At 42.8% G+C, this 14,609-nt stretch overlaps 3 protein-coding genes across 3 annotated transcripts; all 3 read right to left on the bottom strand.

Moving 5' to 3' along the window:
- Positions 1–3,794: 3,794 nt before the first annotated feature.
- LOC101769147 (non-specific lipid-transfer protein 3-like) lies at positions 3,795–4,617 on the bottom strand. Its single transcript, XM_004977322.3, has 2 exons — positions 4,159–4,617; positions 3,795–4,069 (listed from the first exon to the last, which is right to left on the bottom strand). The coding sequence occupies exons 1-2, from the start codon at positions 4,509–4,511 to the stop codon at positions 4,060–4,062; spliced, it is 363 nt and encodes a 120-aa protein (XP_004977379.2). The 5' UTR covers positions 4,512–4,617; the 3' UTR covers positions 3,795–4,059.
- A 2,120-nt stretch (positions 4,618–6,737) lies between these two features.
- LOC101768742 (non-specific lipid-transfer protein 1) lies at positions 6,738–7,484 on the bottom strand. The gene is made up of 2 exons (XM_004977321.2): positions 7,089–7,484; positions 6,738–6,978 (listed from the first exon to the last, which is right to left on the bottom strand). The coding sequence occupies exons 1-2, from the start codon at positions 7,442–7,444 to the stop codon at positions 6,969–6,971; spliced, it is 366 nt and encodes a 121-aa protein (XP_004977378.1). The 5' UTR covers positions 7,445–7,484; the 3' UTR covers positions 6,738–6,968.
- A 1,483-nt stretch (positions 7,485–8,967) lies between these two features.
- Positions 8,968–14,026, bottom strand: LOC101757912 (pentatricopeptide repeat-containing protein At4g18840-like). The gene is made up of 3 exons (XM_022828573.1): positions 14,018–14,026; positions 9,469–10,205; positions 8,968–9,424 (listed from the first exon to the last, which is right to left on the bottom strand). The coding sequence occupies exons 1-3, from the start codon at positions 14,024–14,026 to the stop codon at positions 8,968–8,970; spliced, it is 1,203 nt and encodes a 400-aa protein (XP_022684308.1).
- Between the last annotated feature and the right edge of the window lie 583 nt (positions 14,027–14,609).

Below are 14,609 nucleotides of genomic sequence, written 5' to 3'. Positions count from 1 at the left end.
CCATGGAGCGTTTGTCCACGTTGTACATCCATTGCCGATCCATCTACAAAGTATTACCGAATCAAAGATGTTCTGATCATCCATAGAATTATCAAGCATAACAAACATGATACACATTTTATAAAACTCAAACGTTGCTAAAAGTTTAGATAGAAATATACAAATTTAAATTTCAGACCCAAATAACATGGTACCTATGACAAACCATCCACTAAGTACTATCTAGGAGGACTTTAAGCATCCTTGGATGGTGAAGATGAAGGTTTAGCTGACCCAGCCTCATCCTATGGGTTATTTGTGCCTCCTGCGACGGTAGTACTCGGTGGACCTGAAACCTCCGGGACTGGCGGTGGAGCATAATGACCACTCCTGACCCGCCGCAACAACATCTTCATGACATCTTTCCAAATAACAAAGCATTGCTCTCTCTCCCACGTGCTCATTTTCTTCGACTTATCATGAGGGCCAACTGTGGGTTTCCCTTGCCGCGAGAGGAACGACGATCGCCGCCACCATCATCACTCCCTCCAGCAGTAGTAGCCATATTGATTGGACAACACTTTATTTTTTAAAATTTTACAATAATAAATTAGTATTACGAACATCTAAATTTAATTATCTCTATATACCACAATTTATTTATTAGCTCATATTTGCAAATGACTAAGCTATGAACAAATTATATTTTTTTCCCGCGATTTAAATAGCTCAAACATAACATATAAATGAATTGTAGCTTATTCTAAAAATGACTAATTACAAACCTCTATTTCATCTTATTATCTCTACGTACCACAATTTATTTAGCTCATATTTTCAAATGAATAAACTATGAACAAATTATATTTTTTCCCACAATTTTATTTAGCTCATATTTGTAAAGGACTAAACTATAAAATTAACTAATACGAAACATAGCATCCAATCCATTGGAGCTCAAACATATATAACATATGCATATAAATGAAAACAAAATTTCCATTGTAGTTTATTCTAAAAATCATAAATTATTCTAACTATAAAGCATAAAACTTAGTATACTAGCCATGTAACAAGGGAGGATGAAGTTTCTAGCCTTTAGAGCACTTAAATGAGTGAAATTCTCGAGAAATGGTCAAAAATCCGGCAGCACCTAGGTCACATTCCGATGAAGCTCGAGCTTGGTGGGTGGTTCGAGCAGGAGGAAGAAGAATCCGGATTTATAGGATGGACATTAGTATCGGGTAAGGGTTTCACCCGGTACTAAAGAAGCCTCCGTCCAGTAGTAAAGGCCCTCAGGCACATTAGTACCGGTTGGAGGTTTGGTGACCTCTAGTATCGGGTAAAGCCTCCATCCGGTACTAAAGGGGATCACGGCCTCACGAGAGGCTCCTCAAGGACTAGCCGTTAAGCCTGATAGCTCGGGACGAATGCTCAATTTTCCAGTAGTGAGTTGACACTTCCAAGTAAACACGGCAAATATGATAAATAGCACCCGACACAAACCAAAACTGCGCATAATTAAGAGAGACTCCAAAACGAAGCCTCCAACTAGATCAGAACGTTTCCCAAAAAATAGAATTAGGTCTATGCCTGTATAATCACGGGATGACATCTCAACAACTAAGCCCTTGTTGTATAATCACGGGATGACATCTCAACAACTAAGCCCTTGTTTACTTGGGAAGTTGGGAGGTGCCAAATTGGTATTTTGCCATAAATGCGACACTGTAGCGTTTCATTTGTATTTGTGAATTATTGTCCAAATATTGACTAATTAGGCTCAAAAGATTCGTCTCGCAAAGTACAACAAAACTGTGCAATTAGTTTTTGATTTCGTCTACATTTAGTACTCCATGCATGTACCGCAAGTTTGATGTGATGAGGAATTTTCTTTTTGCATAGTGTTAAAGTTGGGAGTTTTGTGGGAAGTAAACAAGGGCTAATGTAAGAGCAACCCACGACTGAACGTCTCCCATCGTCGGTTTCGACACAAGGTCAGATAAACGTCGTCCGTATAGTTCCTAGCTCGTACTCGTACATGCGAAATAGACAAATCGTTGATACATACACACACAGAGAGGAAGGCAGGCGTACACATACGCCGTACGTATTGCTAGCTCTCAACTAGCTGCCAATCGACGATGGTGCATGCCTGGCTCTAGGAGCACCGTCCGTTTGGCTGCCCAGCCGCCGTCAGTGTCCTGCCAAGCAATGCCAATCGTGGTATTAACGTCGGTGTGCCTCATCGTGACACGTACCTACCTACTACGCGCGTATCACATAGCGGTCTCCTACAGTGCAGGAGTACTATGGACCTGTTTGATTTGAGTTGTAAGCAACTTAGAGCTTATTTGGAGTTACTTATTTAGTTCAGCTGTTTGGATACTCTTGCTTATAAGCATTGAATGAGGTGGATATTGTCATGTTTGCCCTAATCATTGAGAGAGAGGGTGGGCAATCAGGCATTCAATGAGGGCAAGAGGTGTAAAGTGCATCTTTTAGTCCACATAAGCAACCCAAGAGTTGCTTATTTACTATAATAAGCAACCCCATAAGCAAGAGTGATTAGTTTCATAAGTAACTTATTTACTTATTTTAAGTTGCTTATGCATAAGCATGTGAAACAAATAGAGCCTATGTATTCATGGCCTACTTAAAATTTCATTAGCACACACTTGCTAGAGCATGCACGAGGCCTGCAAGTGGGTCGACGGCCCACCGTGGAGAGTCATAGCTGCTTGGCACTTGCATTCCATTGTGCCACCAACCTATTGGCCCTCTTCTAGAACAAACATATTAAAGATGGCACTATTATTGGATTGTTGGTGTATAGAGGTTGCTTCAGGCATAGATTTACTTTTGTGGTTGTTTTGCATGCATGATTGGACCATGTTATTGTATATTTACTTTTGTGGCCGTTTCAAGTATGATTGTGTGTTTATGAGACCTTGTTACTGTGACGTACATAAGACCATTCGTAATGAAACTCCCTCCCTCTCTCGTCATAACCATCTTACTATGTCATTAAAGTTGTATGTGTCACACGTCATTTAATAAAAGTAAAACTCTTTTGAAACACTAGTCGTCTTCTTCTTTAAACATGGTGCACATGTGAATACTCGCACAAATATACACACTGGTAGTGCCCTGAAACAAGGCTGCGATGCGGATCTTATAGTTGTCGCTGCAGCAATTGCTTAACTAATAATGGACTGACTTTTGTTTTATTCTTGCTCAAATTTTTTAACAAATAAAAATTATGGCATGCTATCATATTTTTGGGCTCATCCCAAAAAGGTTAAAGAAAAACCTGCAAACAAAACAGATCAGCCCATATACAAAACAGAAACAAAGCTATTTTATACAAACAGGAAAAGTCTATTTGACACTCTTCAACTTCGTGCGAGATAGAATTTGCTCCTCCAAATGTGTGGCGCCACGTCACCCACCTCCCTTGCTTGGGCCGAGACCCAAAACAGAGCCCATAAAACTAGAAAGGCTTTAGCGTAAGCATAGAAATCTCCCTCTTCAGAAAAGACCACATCCGGATTTCAGGCCATATCCGTACGTCCCAGCAAGACTGTTGCTGTTGTGCATTCAATGCAGTCCCAACAGAGTGGTTTCTTTTCAAAAAAAAAAAAACAGAGTGGTTTTATTCTCTCTCTGAACCAGGATGCATTCAGAAAGCAGGGGCAAGGGAACTGGCTGGCAGGAGTCAGGGCCACGCATTGTCATGACTCATGAAGGGCGAGGTGACTGCTTGACTTGCAGATCTGATAGAGTCGCGCGTACTACTGAAAAATGCAAAAGGATGGCGCATACGGATCCGATACAAAGAGTTTATTCATTCGGAGAGCTGCCTGCCTATAACGAAGCATATGCAGCAACAGGAAAAACAGAGGCCCAGCAAACCCATGAACAAGGCAAGGATTGTATTGCTGGCCTAGCAGCTGGTACGACGACGACAGAGATGTATAGATGCATATATGGTGTAAAGGGAAGGTAGTAAACACGAGTGATCACTGCTCCGAATCTGATAACCGACATCCATCCATATGATGCCCTGCCACCTTCTGATCAGTTAATCCTGCATAAAACAGGTAATAATGGTCAACAAGAAGGAAGAATCTGAAGAGATGATGATGATGTGAGTGGTAATTAAGCAGTAGTAGTTACTTGGAGCAGTCGACGTTGGGGCTGATGGGTACGCCGACGTTGACGCCGCACTTGCTTGGGATGTTGGCGGCGTTGCCCATGCTGGCGCCGCCTCCGCCGAGCCCCCCGGTCATGCTCTTGAGGCAGGTGCAGGCCGCCTGGCGGTCGGCGGTGGAGGAGGCCCTGGCGCTGAGGGACCTGACCCCGTTGCAGCACGCCGACGACGGGGACGCCGCGCTGCCCGTCGCGTAACCCAGGCACGGCAACACCGCCGACGTCACCTCGCTGCAGCTCACGGCCGCCGACGCCGTCTCCGCCGCCACCAGCGCAGCCAGCACGGCCACCACCGCCACAACGGCAACGCGAGGAGCCATTGCACACGCAACGACAAGTGTATACTGTGTGACTACTGATCTGATCAGTGAAGTGTAAGCTAGCTGATTGTTTGGTAGTATTAGCTTGGATTGTTGAGCTTGTGACGGGGAGGCAGGGTATAAATAGGGAGTGAGGTGAATTTTGGAGGGTGGTGATCTGGCCTCGTAGTACTGCTGCATACCTGTGCATGAGTGCAGTGCACCGGTGGTTGAGAGCACTAAACCTGCAGTGACCGTACGTAGTAGGACGAGATCGATGAATGCATGCACGTGATGTGCCTCGTTTGCATTCGGGCTTTGGGCTTTTTAACAGATCGTTTTAACTTTTCTAAATTCATAAATATTATTATACATCTAGTATATTCATGACTGTACCTTGTATGATATAATAATATCTATGAACCTAGTATAATATACGTAACAAATGACATGACGTGCGTGCTCGTTCTACGACGAGTATGATTGCCACACACGAATGCATTAATTTGTACGAACGCACAATACAATTGAGACGACTACCACTGTGTACGTCCCCCGTACAGCGATAGATGCTCACTTGTCTGTTCTACGACGTATGATTGGCTGATTGCGATTGCCACACGCGAATATAATGCTCACATTGGCGCGCCGTAGAAAGTAAGTAGAAAGCAAAAGACAAGCTACTAGTAACATGGATCGTGTACTAAAAAAACCTATAGTACAATGCTCGGTTACTCATCACTTGCATATATACATGCAAGTATTTTGGAATGACAGCGTCGTTACTACTGGTGAATATACATAATATAACCAGTAATGCATGCATATGATCTAGACGTACTCGCAAAGCAATTTAACTTTATTCGTATACGTGTCCACCTTTATCGTACACACATACTACTAGCTATAACTGCAATCGTTTCAATTCGTTCGTAATAAAGCAGAGCAAATAATAAGTATCCAATTAAGCTTGCCTTTATATTACTAGCTAGCTTTTGCATTGAATGCGTAACATGTTTAGCCATCAAAATTTGGTGAGGTAGCTGGCAGCAGACATGTAGTACCAACTGCAATCAAACAAATGCACATGACTTTACACACCGGGATTTAAATCCTAATGGGATGCCCACCCTTATTTAAGGGGTGTTTGGATCCTTAGCTAAGGTTTAGTCAGGTCACATCAGATATTTGGATGTCAATTAGAAGAATTAAATATAGACTAACGATAAAAATAATTGGATAAATGAGGGCTAATTCGCAAGACGAATCCATTAAGCCAAATTAGTTCATGATTACCACATATGATGCTACAGTAAACATGCGCTAATTATGAATTAATTAGGTTTAATAGATTCATCTCGCGAATTAGCCCTCATTTATGCAATTATTTTTATCATTAACTTATGTTTAATCTTCCTAATTGGCATCCAAATATTCGATACGACCCGAGCCAAACACCCGCTTACGCACAGGCAGGCAGGGTGCTTTCATCTAGATCGACACCCTATACATAAGTAAGTTTAGTGGCACAATAATGCAAGTATGCAACTATATAAGCAGCAGAAAAGGAGACGCATCCATTTCCCATCACTGAAAATTTTCTATCCAATTTCCTTGTATAGAATTGGGGAAGATCTAGATCAATGAATGAATAAAACTAGAGGGTAGAGAGTCAGAGTTTAGACCTTAATGATGATGCCTGTTGCCCATGGATGGTAGTGGGCTGGTCCTATGAGTTGTGGGCTTCTAATTAGTTACCACTTTCTTATACTATTGTATTAGGCCGTACTTGAAGGAAAATATAAAGTTATTGGGCCGAGATAGCTTCGCCGAGCACGGTGTATTTTGACATAGCTTTGTGTATATAAATCGAGGATATTACGTTCATGTGAATCATGCGTGCATGTAAACACGTAGCCAGAGCTGGGACTTGGGCCGTACTATTTGTGGGCCTCGTACGGACATTTTGGCGTGGCTCAAAGCATGTCACGGCATGATAAATTTTAGACGATGCCGGTACGACACGAATGCGAGGGTCGTGCTGTGTCTAGATCTCGGCACGATGGGTGGCACGGCACGGCACATATCTTGCATCGTGCTTGGGCCAGCACGGTACGAAAATGATCCATTAGCATATCTGTAGGTTATATCATCATAACAATAGATTATGTCTAGTAAAAGACTTAAGAAGTGTCACGATGCAGCACGAGGCACGAGAGGCTGGACCGGGCCCACCTCTACATGTAGTAGCAGCTTAGGAGACCTGTAGTTGATTGATTTGGTTTAAGAAAGTACATGGTCCTTGGATGCTGTATAACGATCGAGGCTCTTTAATTTCATTCTCTCACTCATCGATCCTTAGTCAGCAGGAGGCGTTGATGAGTAAATAATTAATAAAGTGCTTGTACAAGTAATCACATGCAGCTCGATGGATCGATCTTTATTAGCATTCACCATGCATGCATGCTTCTTGCTCTCTCACTGCACCCTGCACGCACAAAAAAAAAACAGTCCAAGAAGACGAATCAATCGAAGGATGATTATATTGAGCGCTGCAGAGGCCGGAAAAAAATTCAAAAAAAAAAAGAGTAAACTTACTTGGCGCAGTCGGTGGAGGGCCTGATGGGGTATGGGATGTCGACGCCGCACTTGCTGGGGATGCCGGCCACGATGTCCGGCTTCAGCGCCGGCATGCTGCCGGTGATCTGCTTCAGGCACTTGCAGGCGGCCTGCCGGTCGGCGGTGCTGCGGGCCGCCGCGTTCAGGTTCCTCACGCCGGAGCAGCAGGCCTCCGGCGGGGCGCTGCCATGGCCCATGGCGTAGCTGATGCACGGGTTCAGGTAACCCGCCACCTGCCCGCACGTCACCGCGCTGATCACAGACGGCGCCGCCAGGAACAGCGCCAGCATGAGGAGCACGACGGCGAGCTGCTGCTGGCATGCAGGGCGAGCCATGGCCGGCCTCGATTGGTGTGAGATGCTGCGAGTGTGAATTGACGACGGCTATCTAGTAGCAGCAGGGTTTATATAGCTTAGAGGGGAGGGCCGGGAAATAAAAGGCATTTTCTCTTTTGCTTGCTTTTCCCTAAATTTGGATGGAAAGAAACAAGTAACATTGCGGATGTTTAGAGAGCGTTTCATAACTTTGCAATGAGTTGTTGCCGATGGCGCGCCGAGGACCTGGGTAAGGAACATTTTTTCTTGTTTTCATTTTTTTTCCTTTCTTTTTTCAAGAAAAAGAGGCAGGAGCTCTGCCATGGATTAAGGATGAATAATGGAGTCTCAATGGCGCACTCATGGATCTGCAGATTTCAGGCTGCTTCTTCTTAATTGGACGGTGCAGCTAGCTGCCAGCTAGCGGGTCATGCGCATCGATCGATATCCGGCTATCGGCAACCTTGCTATATGTGTAGCAATAGCCAGCCGCTGAATGCTTGTTTATTTGGTGCCAAACATTGCATTTCATACCTCCACAGTCCGCACCACACCACACCTGTGACTATAACCTATACATGACGACAAACCTGGCTTAAGTTCTTGGTACCAAAACACACAAGCATGTGTATGCATCAACTCGATTCTGCCAACCACGAGAAAATATGCACGCATAGTCCGTATCATCATAGCTTTCGGTGTTTGTTTCCAAAACATGCCATTCTATGCATGGTTCCAAGATCCATGTTACTTTCGCTCGATTATTTACGATCTCTTGCGTACGCTCCCTACTGCACATATCTAATTTTTCTCTTAATTAGGAGTCAATATAATGCAATCCATTTCACTGATCAAACTGACCACACTTTTGCAAGGACGAACTGTAACTCTCAGGTGCAGACGTGCAGTACGTGGTAGCCAGTAGAGCTGCAGGCACTAGCGAACATACCACTTCCTCTTAAATGCACAACATGTGGGTATTGCAGCACTAGAGCTAAAGTAGGTAGTATTTGGACAATCTGCTGCAGCTGAACTTGTTGGAATTAAAAAAAAAAATACTTACCACGTCTTGTAAACCAGTGCGGTCAGTGTCAGATCAAGAGAGTTCTTGGACTTCAGACAATATTTTGGAGATAGAAACATCCCTCACCAATCACCTTTTCTTTAATCACAATTAAGTATGCAGTCTAGAGGATTGCAAGCAGTAATGGCCTAAAACATAAAAGCAAGTTTTGCCTTAGAACATACTCCAAAGTAATATTTGTATGTGCAACAAAGTTGAGTAAGGAACGGAAAATTACCACCAACGCAGCCAATGGAGCTACGATACTTCAGTTATATAAGCCAAGAGATCTCCTGCAGTTCAATCTTATCATTGCTCCATGTTGTTTGTGGCAGCTATATTGGTTGGCTATCTTACATGAAACTGACTGTGTGCAGCATGCTTTGAAGCACTGCATCCTATCACCTTCGTTCTCAGATGTTCAACATCATCCCACCATTCTACCTGTGCATAAGCATTTGATATTGTGATAACATCCCCATCATCCATTGGCATCAACTGATGGCTGATGCAGTTCATGGAAAGCTTTGTTAGCAAGGTCAAAGTGACCGTGCACTCTGCATGCAGCCATAACCATCTTCCACAGCACGGAATTAGCCTTGATAAGCATATCCTTGATCATTCGATAAGCCTCATGAACTTCACCATAGCGGCAGAGCATATCTATCATACAACCATAGTGCTTCATAGTAGGCACAATTTTGTAGTCTCCAATCATGCTATTAAAATATGCTCTCCCCTCATTCACTGGGCCACCATGGCTGCAAGCATTCAAGACCCCCCAAAACGTGACATGATCAGGCTCAATCTTCATAGAATCAAACAGCTTCAGGGCATCACACGAGTGGCCATGGACCAACAACCCAATAATCATTGCATTCCAGCATGTAACATCCCTGATTGACATGCCGTAGAAGACTTGTCTGGCGAGCTTCAAGCTGCCACATTTGCATACATATCGACCAGAGCATTGCCAACATACCCATCGGCTGCAATGCCCTTGCTTGCAATGTAACTGTGGATTCTCCTCCCCAGCTCTAGCTCTCCTGTCCCTGCACAAGCCCAAAGTGCTGACACAACCGTCAGCTCTGTTGGTTCCATACCACTCTCCTGCATCTCTTGAAAAACATCTAATGCTCGGTCATACATCCCAAGCTTTGCATAGCCACCAATAATGGAGTTCCAGGACACAGCATCCCTCTCAGGCATCTCCATGAAAATCCTTGCTGCCTCAGCCTTTTCCCCGAGCCTCACATTTCTCATTATATCCGTGTTCCACCACGATACGTTCCTTGCTGGAGTCGCCTGAGAGACACCCTCCGCACCCTCAAAATCCCCAGCGACGCCATGAGCCCCGGCAAGTGCATTCCAAGAGACGGCATTCTTCACAGGCATTTCATCAAACACCTTCCTTGCGTCCCCGAGAAGACGGAACTTGCCGTACAGGGACACGAGTGCGTTTTGGACGTACCGATCCTCGCTGCATCCCAACTTAAGTGCGCGGCAATGCAGCTCGGCGCCTTCGGCGGCAAACACCGCAGCAGCTCTGGCGCCGGAGCTGAGCTTGAAAGCGCGCGCGTAGGACTTTAGGAGAGCGGGGAAGGCAGAACGCGCCGGAGCTGAGCTTGAAGAGGACGAGCGAGCAGAACGGGACGGGAGAGGTGAAGAACGCCGCGACGACAGAACAGAGTTGGGCTTCGATGTACTATTGTTAGTGGGCTGCGTTGGGCCCAAATAACGCTAATGAACAAGATGAGTGCGCGCAAACTGATGATGAGCATTAAGCACACCGTATCAGAAAATTAACTTCACTCCCCCTTAAAAAAAGAAAGAAAAGAAAATTAACTTCACTGATGGATGCCGTATGGACTTGGTGACGAGCATAATGCAGAGATTAATTAGAACGATTTTCATGTATAAGTACGTTGATTGACCTATATAACTATATTAGTATATCTCATTATGATAGAAGCTTGGGCATGGGCATCATTTCATGTGACCTTGAACAAGATGCAAACCTTTGGCAAGTGCCTCTATTGTAAGATTAGTAGTCATTATCTGACGATCAGACATTTTACAAAGAACAAATAATAGAAAAATTATATGCTTAGCAACCTTTTCCATATTGAATCTTGCCTTCTAGCTAGCCTTTTGCACTAAAAGACCAATGCTGGCCTCTTGGCTGGTTTGGCACTCGCCAAAGGGTTGCAGCAGCTAGATATACACCATTACCTTCTAAGGTGCCGTTTGGTTCGGCGCTGGGAGCTGCCGCTGCTATCCGTTACAGTGGAGCTAAAAGCACCCTTTGTTTGGCTGGCTTTGTTAATGTTATCCATTTTCATAAGCGTGTTTGGCTGGCAACAATGGTAGCAGTTGAAGTGGAGTGGTGTCTGATAACGCTCGCTAATCGGCTGTATCGGTGTTGCATATGCTGGTATTCGATACCGTGGCAACCGATTACGGAGTGAACCAAAACAAACGGAAAGTAACGCAATCTATTACCCTACGTAAACAGGTCACGTTACATTTAGTCCAACCAAACACTACCTAAATATTTAGACGTTACATTTAGTCCAACCAAACACCATCTAAATATTTAGACGTTACATTTAAAGATGGAACTCACGTCTCTATATCTACCATTTTGCTAAGTTATTAGTATGCATATTTGGCATAATATATATGCTATCTTGTTGCTTCTCAGTACATATCCACCTCGTCAATAGCTACTATGAAATTAAATCTTTCTTTCATTAAATAGGTAGTAAGTAGTATTTTCCACTTCTAACTTATATAGATAGGATAATATGGGCTTGTCTTCATTTTCCAACTAGTAAAACGACTCCTCCACATACCAGATTGTCTTCTGAAATGTGAAAATACAAAATGTTGCTGAGAAGAAAGCAAAGTTGATAAGGTGCTCTTAATTGCGACTTTGCTTTGTACAAGCTTCATCTGCGATGATGATTGGTTTGCGATTATCCGTTGCAGAAATTTTGGTTCAAAGGCTGCCATATGTAAGCTACCGCCTGTAGTTGTTGTTCTTGAATGTATGGCAATGTCTGTACTTCACTAAATTGCAAAACTACATGTTCAGTTTGAACCGATATAAACTGGCTGATGAATTATTCTGAATTGTTTCAACTTCAAATCATAGATGGAAAAATAGGAATGCAGTCCACAGTAGTATAAGCAAATATTTTCATTTTGTGCCGCTTTCAGGATGACTTGACTAACTAAACACGCATGTAAAAGTTCAAATTGATGAATCTGAATCCTATCTTGATCTGAAAACATGTAATTTAACCTATGAAAATGTCAAGCTACATTATGTGCCAGATCCTTACTGACGGTAAATAAAAGAATTATATGTATCATACTAATAAATTAGCATCATAGTGAGCCTTTTTTTTGGGAAGGCGAGGGCTTGATTTCAGATCACGGACAGATTACAATTGGCCCGCAAGGGTGAGTGACTGAAAAATCATGTTGCATATTAAATATTTCATAGTTTTGTGAATAAAAAAGTGTGGCTAGTGACCATAGCAGTTTTGTAAAAACAAAAGGGCATTACTCAATTAGCTAATTTATTGGAATATTTTCAGACATCCTGTTGGATACGACTATGGGGCAGATATTTCTTATCATGTACCCTACTGACCATATCTTATATGATTTTTGCAATACAAGGAGGATAATATATCCTTTGCTCTAGAAATTAAAAGAAAAGAATATAGTGTGGGTTAGATCATAAGAAACATATCTATGCAATTTTTCTTCCCCTATGTCACCCCTACTGACGGCCTATAGTTCTGCTTATTCATTTCCATATGAGACGTTACATTATAGCACACAAGTAGCAATTATTTCTACAAAATATTGTACCTACAGATTGAGGTCACACTAACCCTCTGTAATATACTTCAATTATGCCCACTTATATACTCTTCTTTTGGTGGATGGGACACACTGTACAGATGTTACGTCTACAATAGATTCTGTACCTCAATTATTGCAGTCAATGTTTAGAAAACTTACAAGATTAGGTTAACTTGCTCCTAGGTGGGTCCCTCAGGAGCTGTAGGGGCAGAATAAGAAGATGTGGACACGGTTGCTCATTTGGTTTTACATTCCCAATTATAAAAAGAAAGAAACACAAGGCATGTACATTTGCTCAAGTTCTGTCGTCCTATATTACCTTTTCGACAGTACGAGTAGTCAAATCACTGTTCCATTAAGGGAAAAGGGTCAAATGCCTAGTTTTGCCTCTTCAATTTCTTGAAAGTTATGGATTTAAACGAATGAACAATGGACCCTCATGTTTGTTGTCTAGGTAAAAAATTTTTTGCGAAGAATCTAGGCAAATTTGTGGTGCATCTTTCTTCAGGGGTCATTTTTCTCTTCTGCCCATTGCACGAATATCACATACTAAAATATCTCTATTGCAGTGTTGACTTTGCCTTACGTCTGACACAGCATGCTCCTCTAGTGGATAATACTTTTGATCTTCAGATTGGATCTTTGTGAATTATTGAGGGACATGTTTTTTTCGTTGGGCACAGCTAGTGGCAGCAGCTATTAGTCATACTCATACTGGGGCCCAAATTCATGTTGCCTGCTGGGTACTAAGAAAATCTTAAATTTGTGGTTTGCAGCTAACCAATTGAACTTTAACAATTTGTGGTTTGCAGCTAACCAATTGAACTTTTGTTAAAGAGTTTTGTCACTCGTGTCTGCCACATAATAAGCACATAACGATCATAGCGCACATAATTTAGCAAACTAATTGTACTTGGATAGAGGTGGTAAGATAATAGAGGTAGTAGCTGGGTCCCGATCATAGGAGAGCTGTCTTCAGGTCTGAACCGGTGGTGGTGGTACCAGTAGATGACCCATGGGGAATCTTGAACCCTGAATGAAGAAGATGGGGGAAATTGGTCGCTTTCCTGGATATATTCCACTATTTTCTGCCTAGCATGAGGGCTCCGGCTCTGCGTGCGGAGCACTCGGCGAGGAGCCCTCCCAAACTCAGCTCTAAATTAGAGCTATATTACGGCTACATATTACATGAACAAAATGAAAAAAAAGTTAACATGTAGATTTGAGTGAATCAGGATCATAAACTTTATCCATCATTGGAATAGCATTTATTATCCTAGTCTTTGCATCCTGACATGACACATGGAGTTAATACTGGCGTCACGATGTTTTTTTTCTTTTTGAAACGAAATGGTGTCACAATGGTGTAAACGTTCTGCTAATTTATTTTGTTTTCTTTAAAAAAGCTTTGCCAATTTTTCGTTGAAAGAATAAATAAAAATGCAGAAAGAATATGCAAGAGCTTCCTACAGAAAACAAGCAAAGTCAACTAAGGATCATGTGCGCATATTATTGGAAAAAAGGCATTTGCATTCTAATATTTTCAGAATGCGACATAGCAATTTTTTTTAGTTGGATGGGTTCATCTTCCTAAATCCCAATTGAGCCCTCCTAAGTCCTACCTTCCCCTACATATTTCAACTCTGAAGTACCTGCATCATCCTCTCTGAAAGCAAAGCAAAGCAGAAGGTCTTCTGCACACAAGAACATCCAAATCGCTGCAGCTCTCGCCGCTCTGCTCCAAGTCCATCTTGTGCTATTTTCCACCCAAATTCCCGCAGAGTGCAGAAGAATCCTCCACAGACAGAAGATGCTTTTGAGGCATGGATTCTTCAAGTTCAGATCCCCCTTGTAACTGCAAATGAATGATTAGTTAAGGTCTCATTCTGATCAGCTCGCCCATCTCAGACGAGAGGAACCAAAATCTCTTTGCTCTCTCTGCTTCCAGATAGCAAGTCTTGTTTCTTTCTACACATAGTCCTCTCACCACATCTCTCTCATCCAGTTGAGGTGACAACAAGGGAAGGCGAGGTGATTTTTTTTTTGTTCGGGGGTACATATTCTGTGCACCAGTAATTTTCCATCCATCGTTCTATTCCTCCATTCTTCAAGTGGTGTGTCGTCTTGTCAGAGCTCGCGATCAACAGGGACACATGTGTAATTGGTGCTGCAGGTGCACGCGCGAAAAAAACTGAGGTGATCGATCGAAAGACAGAATAAGAGTTGGTTGCAGTTCATTCAGAA

Source organism: Setaria italica, chromosome VII (assembly GCF_000263155.2).
Source record: "Setaria italica strain Yugu1 chromosome VII, Setaria_italica_v2.0, whole genome shotgun sequence".
Taxonomy (NCBI): Eukaryota; Viridiplantae; Streptophyta; class Magnoliopsida; order Poales; family Poaceae; genus Setaria; species Setaria italica.
This window is presented reverse-complemented; position numbering and strand designations above follow the sequence as displayed.

Coding starts and splice junctions, on each gene's coding strand:
- LOC101768742 (XM_004977321.2), bottom strand. CDS start 7,444: ATGGCTCGCCCTGCATGCCAGCAGCAGCTCGCCGTCGTGCTCCTCATG.
- LOC101769147 (XM_004977322.3), bottom strand. CDS start 4,511: ATGGCTCCTCGCGTTGCCGTTGTGGCGGTGGTGGCCGTGCTGGCTGCG.
- LOC101757912 (XM_022828573.1), bottom strand. Junction 9,425..9,468: donor AAGGGCATTGCAGCCGATGG/GTATGTTGGCAA, acceptor CAAATGTGGCAG/CTTGAAGCTCGCCAGACAAG.